General features: G+C 44.7%; 1 protein-coding gene across 3 annotated transcripts in view; it reads left to right on the forward strand.

Annotated features, from left to right (window-relative positions):
• Nucleotides 1-235: 235 nt before the first annotated feature.
• The window catches only part of LOC133632659 (noelin-like), a 47,728-nt gene continuing 28,809 nt past the window's right edge, over nt 236-19,154 (forward strand). For 2 of the 3 annotated variants that reach the window (XM_062025217.1, XM_062025219.1), the window contains exons 1-14: nt 236-387; nt 3,789-3,904; nt 3,974-4,024; nt 8,353-8,500; nt 8,664-8,726; nt 8,814-8,909; nt 9,003-9,017; nt 10,211-10,339; nt 12,547-12,693; nt 12,752-12,928; nt 12,984-13,175; nt 13,258-13,272; nt 13,342-13,451; nt 13,515-13,647. In XM_062025217.1, the coding sequence (XP_061881201.1) occupies nt 355-387; nt 3,789-3,904; nt 3,974-4,024; nt 8,353-8,500; nt 8,664-8,726; nt 8,814-8,909; nt 9,003-9,017; nt 10,211-10,339; nt 12,547-12,693; nt 12,752-12,928; nt 12,984-13,175; nt 13,258-13,272; nt 13,342-13,451; nt 13,515-13,647 (1,425 nt within the window). In that variant the 5' untranslated portion in view covers nt 236-354. Of the gene's footprint in view, nt 388-3,788; nt 3,905-3,973; nt 4,025-8,352; nt 8,501-8,663; nt 8,727-8,813; nt 8,910-9,002; nt 9,018-10,210; nt 10,340-12,546; nt 12,694-12,751; nt 12,929-12,983; nt 13,176-13,257; nt 13,452-13,514; nt 13,648-19,154 lie in introns of all 3 variants that reach the window. The other variant, XM_062025216.1, reaches the window with a different exon arrangement.

Consider the following 19,154-nt stretch of genomic DNA (forward strand, 5'->3'; position numbering starts at 1 on the left):
CTGGCGCCTCCTGCTGGATGACGTAAGTAACACGTGACTCACAACGTGTCAGAAACAAGAGAACAATGTACTCTTGGCGGGAACTCCGAGCAGTGCGACATTGTGTCTGTGATTGATTGATTGATTGATTGACAGATGCCACGTGTTCTCCTCGGTCAGACTGCATGTGTGAGGAGCGGCACAATGAAGCTTGCACTGCGCATGCTCAGCGCGCTCACGTCCGGCAGCATCCCCTGGCTGATAACAAAGGCAGGCGCGTGCCCGCGGCCGCTGCGCCGTCGCCGCTCACGACTGGATGCGCGCGCACAGACGCACGGCGCTGCGGCTCGCCGCCATTGACGAGGAAGACGCAGAATGACGAGCAGCAACTGGGGCGCCGAGCTGTGGGTACGTAGTCACTATAGTCCCTAGTCCCTAGTCCCTAGTCACTATAGTCCGTAGTCCGCATCGCACCTGCCTCCGCGCGCGCACGTCACGTCCCAACACGCGCATTCCGTGCACGCGTGCTGATCAAGTTATTAGCGACGTGCACGCCAGTCACGTGACCGATGACGTCACTCACTCATTGTTACATGTTGCTGTGGTGGACCTTGAGGGAACCCGCCCTGGGTCTGCCCTGGGTCTGCACCACGGCCAGGCTGTCGTCCAGCGCGGCTCTTAAGGCGTGAGAGTCACACGTGTAGTACCACTCAGATGCACCAGGTGGCAGAGTCTTACATCCGTGGTCTACTCTTAAATCCATGGTCTCGTGGTCCAGGTCTAGTCTTAGGTTCCTAGTCCAGTGGTCCAGCGCGATGGTTAGATTTATGAATTAGTGGTCCATGTCTAGTCTAGTGGTGCAGGTCCAGACTTAGATTCAGCATCCTGTGGTCCAGGACTAGTCTTAGATTTATGGTTTAGTGGTCCGTGTCTAGTCTGAGATTCATGGCTCAGGTCCAGTCTGAAATTCATGGTCTAGTAGTCATTGTCAAATCTGATATTCATGGTCTCGTGGTCCAGGTCTAGTCTTAGGTTCCTAGTCCAGTGGTCCAGCGCGATTGTTAGATTTATGAATTAGTGGTCCATGTCAGATCTAGTGGTGCAGGTCCAGACTTAGATTCAGCATCCTGTGGTCCAGGACTAGTCTTAGATTTATGGTTTAGTGGACCATGTCTAGTCTGAGCTTCATGGTTCAGGTCCAGTCTGAAATTCATGGTCTAGTGCTCCTTGTCAAGTCTGATATTCATGGTCCAGTGATACAGTTCTAGTCTTAGATTTATAGTCCAGTGGTCCAGGTCTAGATTTTTTATAATGGTTTATTGGTCCATGTCTAGTGGTCAAAGGGCTAGTCTTAAATTCATGGTCCAGTAGTCTAAGGGCTAGTCTTAGATGCATGGTCTAGTGGTCCATGTCTAGTCTTAGATTCATGATCTAGTGGTGCAAGTCCAGGTTTAGATTCAGGAGCCTGTGGTCCAGGACTAGTCTTCGATTTATGGTTTAGTGGACCATGTCTAGTCTGAGATTCATGGTTCAGGTCCAGTCTGAAATTCATGGTCTAGTGCTCCTTGTCAAGTCTGAGATTCATGGTCCAGTGATACAGTTCTAGTCTTAGATTTATAGTCCAGTGGTTCAGGTCTAGATTTTTTATAATGGTTTATTGGTCCATGTCTAGTGGTCAAAGGGCTAGTCTTAAATTCATGGTCCAGTAGTCAAAGGGCTAGTCTTAAATTCATGGTCTAGTGGTCCATGTCTAGTCTTAGATTCATGATCTAGTGGTGCAAGTCCAGATTTAGATTCAGGATCCTGTGGTCCAGGACTAGTCTTCGATTTATGGTTTAGTGGACCATGTCTAGTCTGAGCTTCATGGTTCAGGTCCAGTCTGAAATTCATGGTCTAGTGCTCCTTGTCAAGTCGGATATTCATGGTCCAGTGATACAGTTCTAGTCTTAGATTTATAGTCCAGTGGTCCATGTCTAGTCTGAGATTCATGGTTTAGGAGTCCAAGTCTACTCTTTGAGCCATGGTCCAGTGGCCCAGGTCTAGAATTAGATACATGGTCCATGTCTAGTCCTAGATTCACAGCCCAATGGTCCAGGCCTAGTCTCAGATCTATGGTTTAGGTCTAGTCATAGATCCATGGTCTGGAGGTCTAGGCCTAGTCTTAGCTCCATGGTCCAGTGGTCAAAGGGCTAGTCTTAAATTCATGCTCCAGTAGTCAAAGGGCTAGTCTTAGATTCATGGTCTATTGGTCCATGTCTAGTCTTAGCTTCATGATCTAGTGGTGCAGGTCCAGACTTAGCTTCAGGATCCTGTGGTCCAGGACTAGTCTTAAATGTATGGTTTAGTGGTCCATGTCTAGTCTGAAATTCATTGTCTAGTGGTCCTTGTCAAGTCTGAGATTCATGGTCCAGTGACACAGTTCTAGTCTTAGGTTTATAGTCCAGTTGTCTAGGTCTAGATTTTTTATAATTGTCTATTGGTCCATGTCTAGTCCTAGATTCACAGCCCAAAGGTCCACGCCTAGTCTCAGCTCTATTGTTTAGGTGTAGTCATAGATCCATGGTCTGGTGGTCCAGGCCTGGTCTTAGCTTCATGGTCCAGTGGTCAAAGGGCTAGTCTTAGATTCATGGTCTAGTGGCCCATGTCTAGTCTGAGATTCGTGATCCAGTGATCCTGTTCCAGTCTTATATTTCGTGGTCCAGGTCGTCTTAGATTCACGGTCGAGTGGTCTGGTCCATGTCTAGTCTCAGATTCATACTCTAGTGGTCCAAGTCTAATCTTTGAGCCATGGTTGAGTGGTCCAAATCGAGTCCTAGATTCATAGCCCAATAGTCCAGTCTCAGACCTATGGTCTAGGTCTAGTCATAGTTCTATTGTCTAATGTTCCATGTCAAATCTGAGATTCATGGTTTAGTGATCCAGTTCTAGTCTTAAATTTGTGGTCCAAGTCCACTATTAGATTAATGATCTAGTGTTCCAAGTGTAATCTTTGAGCCAGGGTCCAGTGGTCCAGGTCTAGTCCTAGTTTCATACTCCAATGGTCCAGGGCTAGACTCAGATCCACGGTCTGGGTCTTGTCAAAGATCCATTGTCTAGTCGTCTAGGTTTAGTCTTAAATTAATTCTCCAGTGGTCCAGGACGAGTCTTAGATTCTTGGTCTAGTGGTCCATGTCTTATCTGATATCTATGGTCCACTGGTCCAGGTTTCATTTTAGAACTATGGTACTCCCCTGCAACCCCAAAAGGGACAAGCGGTGGAAAATGGATGGATGGATGGATGGATGGTCCAGTGATCCAGATCTAACATTAGATCCATGGTCCAGTGGTCCAGATCTAATATTAGATCCATGGTCCAGTGGTCCAGATCTAATATTAGATCCATGGTCCAGTGATCCAGGTTTCATCTTAGATCCATGGTCCGGGTCCAGTATTAGATTCAAGGTCCAGTGGTCGAAGTCTAGTCTTAGATTCATATTCATAGCCCATTGGTCCAGTTCTAGTCTTGGACTTATAGTCCAGGTCTAGTATATTCATGGTCTAGTGATCCAGGTGTGGTCTTAGATTCATAGTCAAGGTCTAAACTTAGATCTGTGGTCCAGGTCTAGTAACATATTCATGCTCTAGAGGTCCAGGTGTGGTGTTAGATTCATGGTCTATTTGTGCAGGTCTAATCTTAGATCCATGGTCCAGTGGATTGTAGATTCAGGATGCCGTGGCCCAGGTCTAGTCTGGATGCAACTCAGTGTTCAGACCAAGCTGAGGACAGAATGAAAGAACCCACACAAGCCATGAAGTTTCTTGTCCTCCAGGATCAGTTTGATAATTTGGAGAAGCACACCAGCTGGGGCATCGACTTCCTGGAGCGATACACCAAATTTGTGAAAGAGCGAGCCGACATCGAGCAGAGCTACGCCAAGCAGATCAGGTGACCTCTCAGTGACCCCACAGGTGATGACATCACAGCGCAGACTGACCTGTGCATGTGTGCCCGCAGGAACCTATCCAAGAAGTACCAACCCAAGAGGAGCAGAGAAGATGACAGCAGGTCAGTCGCCAGCAATCTTCTTTTATTCTGAAGGGAGGCTGGAGTCTATCCCAGCTCACCACCTGTCAATCACAGGGCACCTGCTGGGGGTAGGGGATGTGATTGACAGGTGTGGACCGCACAAACCAGGGTGAGCCGACAGCCAATAGCAGTTCAGTAGGCGGGACTTAAGGAGAAATGACGTCATGAAATTCAAATCTTGATTGAACATGTCAAGAAAAACATGATGACATCATCACGCAATGACAGTCAAGTTGCGTTGCGTTCAGGCACACAGCACCAGTGCAGTTGTGTTGCGTTCAGGTACGCACCATTGACAGTAAAGTTGTGTTGTGTTCAGGCACACAGCACCAGTACAGTTGTGTTGCGTTCAGGTACACACCATTGACAGTAAAGTAGTGTTGCGTTCAGGTACACAGTAAGTTATGTTCCATTCAGGTACGCACCATTGACAGTAAAGTTGTGTTGCGTTCAGGCACACAGCAGCAGCACAGTTGTGTTGCGTTCAGGTACGCAGGATTGACAGTAAAGTTGTGTTGCGTTCAGGTACGCAGGATTGACAGTAAAGTTGTGTTGCGTTCAGGTACGCACCATTGACAGTAAAGTTGTGTTGCGTTCAGGTACACAGCAGCAGTAAAGTTGTGTTGTGTTCTTGTACGCACCACTGACAGTAAAGTTGTGTTGCGTTCAGGCACACAGCAGCAGTAAAGTTGTGTTGCGTTCAGGTACGCACCATTGACAGTAAAGTTGTGTTGCGTTCAGGCACACAGCACCAGTACAGTTGTGTTGCGTTCAGGCACACACCATTGACAGTAAAGTTGTGTTGCATTCAGGCACACAGCAGCAGTAAAGTTGTGTTGCGTTCAGGTATGCACCATTTACAGTAGAGTTGTGTTGCATTCAGGTACACAGTAAGTTGTGTTGCGTTCAGGTAAGTACCATTGACAGTAAAGTTGTGTTGCGTTCAGGTACACACCATTGACAGTAAAGTAGTGTTGCGTTCAGGCACACAGCAGTAGTAAAGTTGTGTTGCGTTCACGTACGTTGCGTTCAGGTACACAGTAAGTTATGTTCCATTCAGGTAAGCACCATTGACAGTAAAGTTGTGTTGCGTTCAGGCACACAGCAGCAGTAAAGTTGTGTTTCGTTCAGGTACACAGTAAGTTGTGTTGCGTTCAGGTAAGCACCATTGACAGTAAAGTTGTGTTGCGTTCAGGCACATAGCAGCAGTAAAGTTGTGTTGCGTTCACGTACGTTGCGTTCAGGTACACAGTAAGTTATGTTCCATTCAGGTAAGCACCATTGACAGTAAAGTTGTGTTGCGTTCAGGCACACAGCAGAAGTAAAGTTGTGTTTCGTTCAGGTACACAGTAAGTTGTGTTGCGTTCAGGTACACACCATTGACAGTAAAGTAGTGTTGCGTTCAGGCACATAGCAGCAGTAAAGTTGTGTTGCGTTCACGTACGTTGCGTTCAGGTACACAGTAAGTTATGTTCCATTCAGGTAAGCACCATTGACAGTAAAGTTGTGTTGCATTCAGGCACACAGCAGCAGCAGTAAAAGTGTGTTGCGTTCAGGTATGCACCATTTACAGTAGAGTTGTGTTGCGTTCAGGCACACAGCAGCAGTAAAGTTGTGTTGCGTTCAGGTACGCACCATTGACAGTAAAGTTGTGTTGCGTTCAGGCACACAGCACCAGTAAAGTTGTGTTGCGTTCAGGCTCACAGCAACAGTAAAGTTGTGTTGCGTTCAGGTACACAGAGGCAGTGAAAGCAAAGTGGTGTTGCATTCAGGTATGCAGTGACGGTAATGTGCTGCATTCAGGTACAAAGTGACTAATGTTATGCTGCCTTCAGTTACACAGTGACGGTAAAGTCATGTTGCGTTCAGGTACACAGTCACAGCAAAGTGGTGTTGCATTCAGGTACACAGTGACAGTCAAGCTTCGTTCAGACACATGGTGACAGTCGAGTTGTGTTGCGTTTAGGTGCACAGTGACAGTAAAGTTGTGTTGCGTTCAGGTACTCAGTGGTGTAAAGTTGTGATGCGTTCAGGTTCACAGCAACAGAAAAGTTGTGATGCATTCAGGTTCAGAGTGGTGTAAAGTTGTGTAGCGTTCAGGCTCACAGCAACAGTAAAGTTGTGTTGCATTCAGGTACACACACAGTGGTGTAAAGTTGTGCTGCGTTCAGGCTCACAGCAACAGTAAAGTTGTGTTGCGTTCAGGTACACAGAGGCAGTGAAAGCAAAGTGGTGTTGCATTCAGGTATGCAGTGACGGTAATGTGCTGCATTCAGGTACAAAGTGACTAATGTTATGCTGCCTTCAGTTACACAGTGACGGTAAAGTCATGTTGCGTTCAGGTACACAGTCACAGCAAAGTGGTGTTGCATTCAGGTACACAGTGACAGTCAAGCTTCGTTCAGACACATGGTGACGGTCGAGTTGTGTTGCGTTTAGGTGCACAGTGACAGTAAAGTTGTGTTGCGTTCAGGTACTCAGTGGTGTAAAGTTGTGATGCGTTCAGGCTCACAGCAACAGAAAAGTTGTGATGCATTCAGGTTCAGAGTGGTGTAAAGTTGTGTAGCGTTCAGGCTCACAGCAACAGTAAAATTGTGTTGCATTCAGGTACACACACAGTGGTGTAAAGTTGTGCTGCGTTCAGGCTCACAGCAACAGTAAAGTTGTGTTGCGTTCAGGTACACAGAGGCAGTGAAAGCAAAGTGGTGTTGCATTCAGGTATGCAGTGACGGTAATGTGCTGCATTCAGGTACAAAGTGACTAATGTTATGCTGCCTTCAGTTACACAGTGACGGTAAAGTCATGTTGCGTTCAGGTACACAGTCACAGCAAAGTGGTGTTGCATTCGGGTACACAGTGACAGTCAAGCTTCGTTCAGACACATGGTGACAGTCGAGTTGCGTTGCGTTTAGGTGCACAGTGACAGTAAAGTTGTGTTGCGTTCAGGTACTCAGTGGTGTAAAGTTGTGATGCGTTCAGGCTCACAGCAACAGAAAAGTTGTGATGCATTCAGATTCAGAGTGGTGTAAAGTTGTGTAGCGTTCAGGCTCACAGCAACAGTAAAGTTGTGTTGCATACAGGTACACACACAGTGGTGTAAAGTTGTGCTGCGTTCAGGCTCACAGCAACAGTAAAGTTGTGTTGCATTCAGGTACACACACAGTGGTGTAAAGTTGTGCTGCGTTCAGGCTCACAGCAACAGTAAAGTTGTGTTGCGTTCAGGTTCAGAGTGGTGTAAAGTTGTGTAGCGTTCAGGCTCACAGCAACAGTAAAGTTGTGTTGCGTTCAGGTACACAGAGGCAGTGAAAGCAAAGTGGTGTTGCATTCAGGTATGCAGTGACGGTAATGTGCTGCATTCAGGTACAAAGTGACTAATGTTATGCTGCCTTCAGTTACACAGTGACGGTAAAGTCATGTTGCGTTCAGGTACACAGTCACAGCAAAGTGGTGTTGCATTCGGGTACACAGTGACAGTCAAGCTTCGTTCAGACACATGGTGACGGTCGAGTTGTGTTGCGTTTAGGTGCACAGTGACAGTAAAGTTGTGTTGCGTTCAGGTACTCAGTGGTGTAAAGTTGTGATGCGTTCAGGCTCACAGCAACAGAAAAGTTGTGATGCATTCAGGTTCAGAGTGGTGTAAAGTTGTGTAGCGTTCAGGCTCACAGCAACAGTAAAGTTGTGATGCATTCAGGTTCAGAGTGGTGTAAAGTTGTGTAGCGTTCAGGCTCACAGCAACAGAAAAGTTGTTGCGTTCAGGTACACAGTGGTGTAAAGTTGTGTTGCGTTCAGGCTCACAGCAACAGTAAAGTCGTGTTGCATTCAGGTACACACACAGTGGTGTAAAGTTGTGCTGCGTTCAGGCTCACAGCAACAGTAAAGTTGTGTTGCGTTCAGGTACACAGAGGCAGTGAAAGCAAAGTGGTGTTGCATTCAGGTATGCAGTGACGGTAATGTGCTGCATTCAGGTACAAAGTGACTAATGTTATGCTGCCTTCAGTTATACAGTGACGGTAAAGTCATGTTGCGTTCAGGTACACAGTCACAGCAAAGTGGTGTTGCATTCAGGTACACAGTGACAGTCAAGCTTCGTTCAGACACATGGTGACGGTCGAGTTGTGTTGCGTTTAGGTGCACAGTGACAGTAAAGTTGTGCTGCGTTCAGGTCCGCAGACGCAGTGAAAGAAAAGTGATGTTGCGTTCAGATACACGGAGACAGTCGAGTTGTGTTGCCTTCAGGTACCCACATGGGACAGTAAAGTTGTGTTGTTTTCAGGTACACAGTAACAGTGAAGCTGTGTTGCGTTCAGGTACACGTGGTGTTTGGCCTTCACCGCCACGCTTCGCCAACTCGGCGATCTGGCGTCGCAGCGAGAGGAAGTGGCCGAGAACTTGAGCTCGCAGGTGGCGTCGGAGTTGGGCAGATTCACTCAGGAGTTGAAGGCGGAAAGAAAGTCCGTGAGTGACGTGTACACACACACACACACACACACACACACACACACACACACACACACACACACGCACACACACACACACACACACACACACACACACACACACACACACATCCATGAGGACACAAAGACACGTGCACATGTTCTTTTTGCCCCCCCCCCAGCATTTCCAAGATGGCCGCCGTGCCCAGCAGCACATCGAGAGTTCCTGGAAGCAGCTGGAGTCTGTGAGTCTGACTCCGCCCACATGGGGTGGACCCGCCTCCTCTCCCCTGTGACATCATCAAGTTGTAACGCCGAGTGTTGTTGTTCAGACCAAGCGGCGTTTCGAGCGAGACAGCAAGGAGGCGGAGCGAGCGCAGCACTTGTCCAGCAGGATGGACATGGACAACAACATGGAGGCTGAGAAGGTGGGTCATCAAAGTGCTTCTAGAACCCTGAAGAATGTTCTAGAACCCTGAAGAATGTTCCAGCACTAAAAGCAACTTTCCTCTGCCTTGCAGCGCTGCTCCTTTAAGGTAACATCTCATTTCCTACCTGGACTCACCTGGGACACCTCAGTCTTGTAGCAAGTGATGGATTGTTGATAGTGCCACCTGCAGGACTGGAGTAGTTTGATTGTTGATAGTGCCACCTGCAGGACTGGAGTAGTTTGATTGTTGATAGTGCCACCTGCAGGACCGGAGTAGTTTGATTGTTGATAGTGCCACCTGCAGGACTGGAGTAGTTTGATTGTTGATAGTGCCACCTGCAGGACTGGAGTAGTTTGATTGTTGATAGTGCCACCTGCAGGACTGGAGTAGTTTGATTGTTGATAGTGCCACCTGCAGGACTGGAGTAGTTTGATTGTTGACAGTGCCACCTGCAGGACCGGAGTAGTTTGATTGTTGATAGTGCCACCTGCAGGACTGGAGTAGTTTGATTGTTGACAGTGCCACCTGCAGGACCGGAGTAGTTTGATTGTTGATAGTGCCACCTGCAGGACTGGACTAGTTTGATTGTTGACAGTGCCACCTGCAGGACTGGAGTAGTTTGATTGTTGATAGTGCCACCTGCAGGACTGGAGTAGTTTGATTGTTGATAGTGCCACCTGCAGGACTGGAGTAGTTTGATTGTTGACAGTGCCACCTGCAGGACTGGAGTAGTTTGATTGTTGATAGTGCCACCTGCAGGACCGGAGTAGTTTGATTGTTGATAGTGCCACCTGCAGGACCGGAGTAGTTTGATTGTTGATAGTGCCACCTGCAGGACTGGAGTAGTTTGATTGTTGACAGTGCCACCTGCAGGACCGGAGTAGTTTGATTGTTGATAGTGCCACCTGCAGGACTGGACTAGTTTGATTGTTGACAGTGCCACCTGCAGGACTGGAGTAGTTTGATTGTTGATAGTGCCACCTGCAGGACTGGAGTAGTTTGATTGTTGACAGTGCCACCTGCAGGACTGGAGTAGTTTGATTGTTGATAGTGCCACCTGCAGGACTGGACTAGTTTGATTGTTGATAGTGCCACCTGCAGGACTGGAGTAGTTTGATTGTTGATAGTGCCACCTGCAGGACTGGAGTAGTTTGATTGTTGATAGTGCCACCTGCAGGACTGGAGTAGTTTGATTGTTGATAGTGCCACCTGCAGGACTGGACTAGTTTGATTGTTGATAGTGCCACCTGCAGGACTGGAGTAGTTCCACACGCTCCTTCTAACAAACCTTCTTGCAGGCTCGTCAGACGGCGCAACAAAAACAACAAACTGCCGAAGAGTCAAAGAAGGAATATGTGAGCAGTTTAAACCAGTTTAACCAGGACCAGCACCAACATTACCACACCATGGTGCCCGTTATATACCAGGTAAAGTAGGAAGAGAATATCTACCTGGTGTACACGGTACAAAACCAGTTCAGGTGTATACCGTGTCTATACTAGTATGGCAGGTATGTAAACAGTTCAGGTGTATACCGTGTCTATACTAGTATGGCAGGTATATAAACAGTTCAGGAGTATACCTGGTCTATACTGGTATGGCAGGTATATAAACAGTTCAGGAGTATACCTGGTCTACACTAATATAGCAGGTATATAAACAGTTCAGGTGTATACCTGGTCTACACTGGTATGGCAGGTATGTAAACAGCTCAGGCATATACCGGGTCTACACTAATATAGCAGGTATATAAACAGTTCAGGTGTATACCTGGTCTACACGATATGGCATTCATGTAAACTAAGTGTATACATTATTATGAAAGGTATACAGTACGAACCAGTTTAAGTCAATGCACTAGTATGGCAGGTATATTAATCCGTTTAGGTGTTTACCTAGTCTATATTAGTATGGCAGGTATATAACAAGTTCAGGTGTATACCTGGTCTAGAATATATGGCAGGTATATTAACCAGTTGTAGTGTATACATTAGTATGGCAGGTATATAAACCAGTTGTAGTGTATACATTAGTATGGCAGGTATATAAACCAGTGTAGGTGTATACATTAGTATGGCAGGTATATAAACCAGTAAGTATACATTAGTATGGCAGGTATATAAACCAGTGTAGGTGTATACATTAGTATGGCAGGTATATAAACCAGTGTAGGTGTATACATTAGTATGGCAGGTATTGAAACCAGTAAGTGTATGTACATTAGTATGGTAGGTATATAAACCAGTGTAAGTGTATACATTAGTATGGCAGATATATAAACCAGTAAGTATACATTAGTATGGCAGGTATATAAACCAGTGTAGGTGTATACATTAGTATGGCAGGTATATAAACCAGTGTAGGTGTATACATTAGTATGGCATGTATATAAACCAGTGTAGGTGTATACATTAGTATGGCAGGTATATTAACCAGTTGTAGTGTATACATTAGTATGGCAGGTATATAAACCAGTGTAGGTGTATACATTAGTATGGCAGGTATATAAACCAGTAAGTATACATTAGTATGGCAGGTATATAAACCAGTAAGTATACATTAGTATGGCAGGTATATAAACCAGTGTAGGTGTATACATTAGTATGGCAGGTATATAAACCAGTGTAGGTGTATACATTAGTATGGCAGGTATATTAACCAGTTGTAGTGTATACATTAGTATGGCAGGTATATAAACCAGTGTAGGTGTATACATTAGTATGGCAGGTATATAAACCAGTAAGTATACATTAGTATGGCAGGTATATAAACCAGTGTAGGTGTATACATTAGTATGGCAGGTATATAAACCAGTGTAGGTGTATACATTAGTATGGCAGGTATATAAACCAGTGTAGGTGTATACATTAGTATGGCAGGTATATAAACCAGTGTAGGTGTATACATTAGTATGGCAGGTATTGAAACCAGTAAGTGTATGTACATTAGTATGGTAGGTATATAAACCAGTGTAAGTGTATACATTAGTATGGCAGGTATATAAACCAGTAAGTATACATTAGTATGGCAGGTATATAAACCAGTGTAAGTGTATACATTAGTATGGCAGGTATATAAACCAGTGTAGGTGTATACATTAGTATGGCAGGTATTGAAACCAGTAAGTGTATGTACATTAGTATGGTAGGTATTTAAACCAGTTGTAGTGTATACATTAGTATGGCAGGTATATACACCAGTGTAGGTGTATACATTAGTATGGCAGGTATATAAACCAGTGTAGGTGTATACATTAGTATGGCAGGTATATAAACCAGTTTAGGTGTATACATTAGTATGGCAGGTATATAAACCAGTGTAGGTGTATACATTAGTATGGCAGGTATATAAACCAGTGTAGGTGTATACATTAGTATGGCAGGTATATAAACCAGTAAGTGTATACATTAGTATGGCAGGTATATAAACCAGTAAGTGTATACATTAGTATGGCAGGTATATAAACCAGTGTAGGTGTATACATTAGTATGGCAGGTATATAAACCAGTAAGTGTATACATTAGTATGGCAGGTATATAAACCAGTGTAGGTGTATACATTAGTATGGCAGGTATATAAACCAGTGTAGGTGTATACATTAGTATGTAACCAGTGTTGTGTGGGTGTGTGTCAGCGTATTCAAGACATGGAGGAGCGTCGGATCGAACGGATCGCAGACGCCATGCGTTTGTCAGCGGAGGCAGAGAAGAAGTCACTTCCTGTGGTGAGTCGCTGCTTGGACGCCATGATGGACGCCGCAGAGAGCATTCAGGCCAGGATGGTGAGCGTGCGCGTGCAGCGGGCGTGTTGTCGCCATGGTAACCGAGGTCTACGCGCAGGACACGCGTCAGGTGGTGGAGGTGTACAAAACGGGCTTCGAGCCTCCGGGCGACGTGGACTTTGAGGACTACAGGGCCACCATGAGGAGGAGCATCTCAGAGTCCAGTTACCTCGACAACCAAATTGAAGGGCGGAGACAAAGCAGGAAATTGTGGCCTTTCCTGCGCAAGAACAAGGTACGCACGCACACACCATTGGACTGGCCTCCTGATGACCTGTCACTCCCAGCAGCTGTTGAATCTCCTGTCGTCGCCTCGGCAACCCCCGCCCCCACCCCCCACCTCACCTTCGCCCGGGGGCGTGGTCAACAGCCCCCAGTCCCCGCCCCCAGCCTCCAGAGAACCAATCGCCCAGCGCCTCAACGACCTGATGACGTCTGGCTCCCGAACCAGGAAGCAGTGCCTTCGCAGCTTGAAGAGAGGGGTACCACATTTCACAAACACCTTTAATGTTGGACTTGCAAACATCTGACACGCTTTCTTCAATTCTCCTTTTGGACGGACAGCTGTCACTCAAACTGGTAAGTGGAGAAAGCGTGCCTAACAAACTCTGGTGGCATCACCACAACGTGCTGTCGCCGTGGTTCCAGGGCTCCGCCCCCGCGGACTGCAGCCATCTTCCGGCAGAGCAGCGGCGGAAGAAACTTCAGAGCAGAATCGGCGACATCAGCCAGGAGATCCAACGCGAGCGCGAGCAGAGGTGACGTCAGCCCCACTTCCTGTGACGCCGGTGTTGTGTTGACGCCACGTTTGCTCACTGCAGGGACGCGCTGATGAAGATGCGGGAGGTGTACGAACGAAACCCTCAGATGGGCGACGCCGCCGCCCTGGAACCCCGCTTGGATGAAGTGAGGCGGAGCCTCCAGCGACTGGAGGAGGAGCTCAGGACAAACCAGGTTGACACAGTGTTCTTGTTGGTCCTTTTCAGGGTCTGATACGTTTTTGAGACGCTACTCAGGGGCGGTTGGACCTGGCAAGGGGCGCGGCCATCTGTCGGAGCTGATGCGTGACATCGTTGAGTTCCGCCTTGACCTTGCCCAGCTCCTGTCGCTGCTCGTTGATGATCTTGATCAGTTCGCCGCGGCACTTGTCCAGTTTCTGGATGCGTTTTTGGGTCTCTTCGTCCTTCTGCTCCAGTTGCCGCCGCAGACTCTGGATGGTTTTTTCAAAGTGGTCCGACTGCAGCTTGTTGGACTCCAGGAACTTGGAGATTTTTTCCTCGATGGCGTCCACGTTGACGCCCTCGTCTCCAGTGATGTACTTCCTCTTCAGGCTGGTGATGGCCTTGATGAAGGCTTTGGGCTGGTTGAGGAGGGAGATGGAGGTTTCCAGGTCTTCCTTAAACCTGCGGATGTAGGTGTCCTTGGTGAGGTGCACACATTCCAGGTTCTTGACACTGGCCTGGTAAGCCTTGACTCGGCCCTCGTGGAACTTGATCTTCTCTGCCAGGTCTGCCGCTTGCATTTTGTTCAGGGCCAAGTCCTTCCTGGTGCCCTTGTGGGACGCCTGCTCGCTGATGTACTCGCTCCGCAGAGCCTCCATGTCGATCTCCATCTGCCTGAGGGTCTCCCGCAGGCCAGCACAGCTGCGCTGCTCCCGCTGCAGTTGCTCGGTCACAATCTCTTTGTGCGCCTGCAGCTCGCTGATGTCGAAGTTCTTGGCCTTCAGATCTTTGCTCTTCTGCTCGTCAGACTTCTTCAGCGCCTCCTTCCTCTCCATCAGGTCGTCGTTGGTGTTGGTCAGGGCGGTCACCTTGTTGGACAGCGCGTTCTTCTGCATCTGGATCAGCCTCATTTCTACCTCGTGGTCATACTTCAGCTTGTCTCGGATACTCTTCTGGGCCTCCAGTTCTTCCTGGCGCTCGCTCTGCGCAACTTGCATCTTGCGCTTGTCCTCCGTCAGTTCCTCCACGAGCTTGCTGGCCTTTTCCATTTGAGCGCTAAGGGCGACGGCCTGCTTGGCGGAGGCCTCGTCTTTCTCACGCATCCTCGTGTTGAACTCTTCTTCCGCCTTCTTGAGGCGCTCGCTGTGCTGCTGGGACTGGGCTTCCAGATTCTTCTCCCAGGTGACCAACGATGCCTCCAGCTCGGCGATCTTATCTTGGAGTTGGCCCTGAATGGCTTTCAGGTCGTTAACTTCCATGTCGGACCAGTTTTTCTTCTGCTCCATGGAGAAGATCTTGGCTTGGTGCACCTTCACCTGGGTCAGCAGCTCCACCTTCTCCTTCTCTGCAGCGTTCAGCTTCTCCTGCAGATCCTGGTTCAGCGACTCCAGAGACTTGACCTTGGTGTCATGACTCAGGATGTCTCCCTGCCACAGCTTGTTGAACTCGTCTGACTTCTGGATCAGCCTCCTGATCTTCCACCCGCTCTTTTGGTCCGCCATTGTCACGATGTGTTGCCCAGTTGGTGTTCATCGGCCGAGAACTGTGAAAAGAACCAAGAACAAAAGTTTGCTGCCTTTGAGAAACAACTAACGAGAACAAATGTTTGCTACATTTAAGAGTAACGATTAACAAGAACTAAAGTTTCCTACGTTTAGGGGTAATGACTACGAGTATGAAGTAAGTTAAGAGTAAAGACTAGGAAGAACGAATGTTTGTTACTTATGAGTGCAACGACTAACAAGAGCAAATGTTTGCTACGTTTAAGAGTAACGACTAACAAGAACTAAAGTTTGCTACGTTTAAGAGTAACGACTAACAAGAAGTAAAGTTTGCTACGTTTAAGAGTAACGACTAACAAGAACTAAAGTTTGCTACGTTTAAGAGTAACGACTAACAAGAACTAAAGTTTGCTACGTTTAAGAGTAACGACTAACAAGAACTAAAGTTTGCTTCGTTTAAGAGTAACGACTGACAAGAAGTAAAGTTTGGTACGTTTAAGAATAACGACTAACAAGAACTAAAGTTTGCTACGTTTAAGAGTAACGACTAACAAGAACTAAAGTTTGCTACGTTTAAGAATAACGACTAACAAGAAGTAAAGTTTGCTACGTTTAAGAGTAACGACTAACAAGAACTAAAGTTTGCTACGTTTAAGAGTAACTACTGACAAGAACAAAAGTTTGCTACGTTTAAGAATAACGACTAACAAGAACTAAAGTTTGCTACGTTTAAGAGTAACGACTAACAAGAACTAAAGTTTGCTACGTTTAAGAGTAACTACTGACAAGAACTAAAGTTTGCTTCGTTTAAGAATAACGACTAACAAGACGTAAAGTTTGCTACGTTTAAGAATAACGACTAACAAGAACTAAAGTTTGCTACGTTTAAGAGTAACGACTAACAAGAACTAAAGTTTGCTACGTTTAAGAATAATGACTAACAAGAAGTAAAGTTTGCTACGTTTAAGAGTAACGACTAACAAGAACTAAAGTTTGCTACGTTTAAGAGTAACTACTGACAAGAACTAAAGTTTGCTACGTTTAAGAATAACGACTAACAAGAACTTAAGTTTGCTACGTTTAAGAGTAACGACTAACAAGAACTAAAGTTTGCTACGTTTAAGAGTAACGACTAACAAGAACTAAAGTTTGCTACGTTTAAGAGTAACGACTAACAAAAACTAAAGTTTGCTACGTTTAAGAGTAACGACTAACAAGAACAAAAGTTTGCTACGTTTAAGAGTAACGACTAACAAGAACAAGCGTTTGCTACGTCTACGTATAACGACTAACAAGAAGTAAAGTTTGCTACGTTTAAGAGTAACGACTAACAAGAACAAAAGTTTGCTACGTTTAAGAGTAACGACTAACAAGAACAAAAGTTTGCTACGTTTAAGAGTAACGACTAACAAGAACAAGCGTTTGCTACGTCTACGTATAACGACTAACAAGAAGTAAAGTTTGCTACGTTTAAGAGTAACGACTAACAAGAACAAAAGTTTGCTACGTTTAAGAGTAACGACTAACAAGAACTAAAGTTTGCTACGTTTATGAGTAACGACTAACAAGAAGTAAAGTTTGCTATGTTTAAGAGTAACGACTAACAAGAAGTAAAGTTTGCTACGTTTAAGAGTAACGACTAACAAGAAGTAAAGTTTGCTACGTTTAAGAGTAACGACTAACAAGAAGTAAAGTTTGCTACGTTTAAGAGTAACGACTAACAAGAAGTAAAGTTTGCTACGTTTAAGAGTAACGACTAACAAGAAGTAAAGTTTGCTACGTTTAAGAGTAACGACTAACAAGAAGTAAAGTTTGCTACGTTTAAGAGTAACGACTAACAAGAAGTAAAGTTTGCTACGTTTAAGAGTAACGACTAACAAGAAGTAAAGTTTGCTACGTTTAAGAGTAACGACTAACAAGAAGTAAAGTTTGCTACGTTTAAGAGTAACGACTAACAAGAAGTAAAGTTTGCTACGTTTAAGAGTAACGACTAACAAGAAGTAAAGTTTGCTACGTTTAAGAGTAACGACTAACAAGAAGTAAAGTTTGCTACGTTTAAGAGTAACGACTAACAAGAAGTAAAGTTTGCTACGTTTAAGAGTAACGACTAACAAGAAGTAAAGTTTGCTACGTTTAAGAGTAACGACTAACAAGAAGTAAAGTTTGCTACGTTTAAGAGTAACGACTAACAAGAAGTAAAGTTTGCTACGTTTAAGAGTAACGACTAACAAGACGTAAAGTTTGCTACGTTTAAGAGTAACGACTAACAAGAAGTAAGGTTTGCTACGTTTAAGAGTAACGACTAACAAGAAGTAAAGTTTGCTACGTTTAAGAGTAACGACTAACAAGAAGTAAAGTTTGCTACGTTTAAGAGTAACGACTAACAAGAACTAAAGTTTGCTACGTTTAAGAGTAACGACTAACAAGAACTAAAGTTTGCTACGTTTATGAGTAACGACTAACAAGAAGTAAAGTTTGCTATGTTTAAGAGTAACGACTAACAAGAAGTAAAGTTTGCTACGTTTAAGAGTAACGACTGACAAGAAGTAAAGTTTGCTACGTTTAAGAGTAACGACTAACAAGAAGTAAAGTTTGCTACGTTTAAGAGTAACGACTAACAAGAACAAGCGTTTGCTACGTCTACGTATAACGACTAACAAGAACTAAAGTTTGCTACGTTTAAGAGTAACGACTAACAAGAACTAAAGTTTGCTACGTTTATGAGTAACGACTAACAAGAAGTAAAGTTTGCTATGTTTAAGAGTAACGACTAACAAGAAGTAAAGTTTGCTACGTTTAAGAGTAACGACTGACAAGAAGTAAAGTTTGCTACGTTTATGAGTAACGACTAACAAGAAGTAAAGTTTGCTATGTTTAAGAGTAACGACTAACAAGAAGTAAAGTTTGCTACGTTTAAGAGTAACGACTGACAAGAAGTAAAGTTTGCTACGTTTAAGAGTAACGACTAACAAGAACAAAAGTTTGCTACGTTTAAGAGTAACGACTAACAAGAACAAAAGTTTGCTACGTTTAAGAGTAACGACTAACAAGAACAAGCGTTTGCTACGTCTACGTATAACGACTAACAAGAAGTAAAGTTTGCTACGTTTAAGAGTAACGACTAACAAGAACAAAAGTTTGCTACGTTTAAGAGTAACGACTAACAAGAACTAAAGTTTGCTACGTTTATGAGTAACGACTAACAAGAAGTAAAGTTTGCTATGTTTAAGAGTAACGACTAACAAGAAGTAAAGTTTGCTACGTTTAAGAGTAACGACTAACAAGAAGTAAAGTTTGCTACGTTTAAGAGTAACGACTAACAAGAAGTAAAGTTTGCTACGTTTAAGAGTAACGACTAACAAGAAGTAAAGTTTGCTACGTTTAAGAGTAACGACTAACAAGAAGTAAAGTTTGCTACGTTTAAGAGTAACGACTAACAAGAAGTAAAGTTTGCTACGTTTAAGAGTAACGACTAACAAGAAGTAAAGTTTGCTACGTTTAAGAGTAACGACTAACAAGAAGTAAAGTTTGCTACGTTTAAGAGTAACGACTAACAAGAAGTAAAGTTTGCTACGTTTAAGAGTAACGACTAACAAGAAGTAAAGTTTGCTACGTTTAAGAGTAACGACTAACAAGAAGTAAAGTTTGCTACGTTTAAGAGTAACGACTAACAAGAAGTAAAGTTTGCTACGTTTAAGAGTAACGACTAACAAGAAGTAAAGTTTGCTACGTTTAAGAGTAACGACTAACAAGAAGTAAAGTTTGCTACGTTTAAGAGTAACGACTAACAAGAAGTAAAGTTTGCTACGTTTAAGAGTAACGACTAACAAGAAGTAAAGTTTGCTACGTTTAAGAGTAACGACTAACAAGAAGTAAAGTTTGCTACGTTTAAGAGTAACGACTAACAAGAAGTAAAGTTTGCTACGTTTAAGAGTAACGACTAACAAGAAGTAAAGTTTGCTACGTTTAAGAGTAACGACTAACAAGAAGTAAAGTTTGCTACGTTTAAGAGTAACGA

Source organism: Entelurus aequoreus, linkage group LG17 (assembly GCF_033978785.1).
Source record: "Entelurus aequoreus isolate RoL-2023_Sb linkage group LG17, RoL_Eaeq_v1.1, whole genome shotgun sequence".
Classification (NCBI taxonomy): Eukaryota; Metazoa; Chordata; class Actinopteri; order Syngnathiformes; family Syngnathidae; genus Entelurus; species Entelurus aequoreus.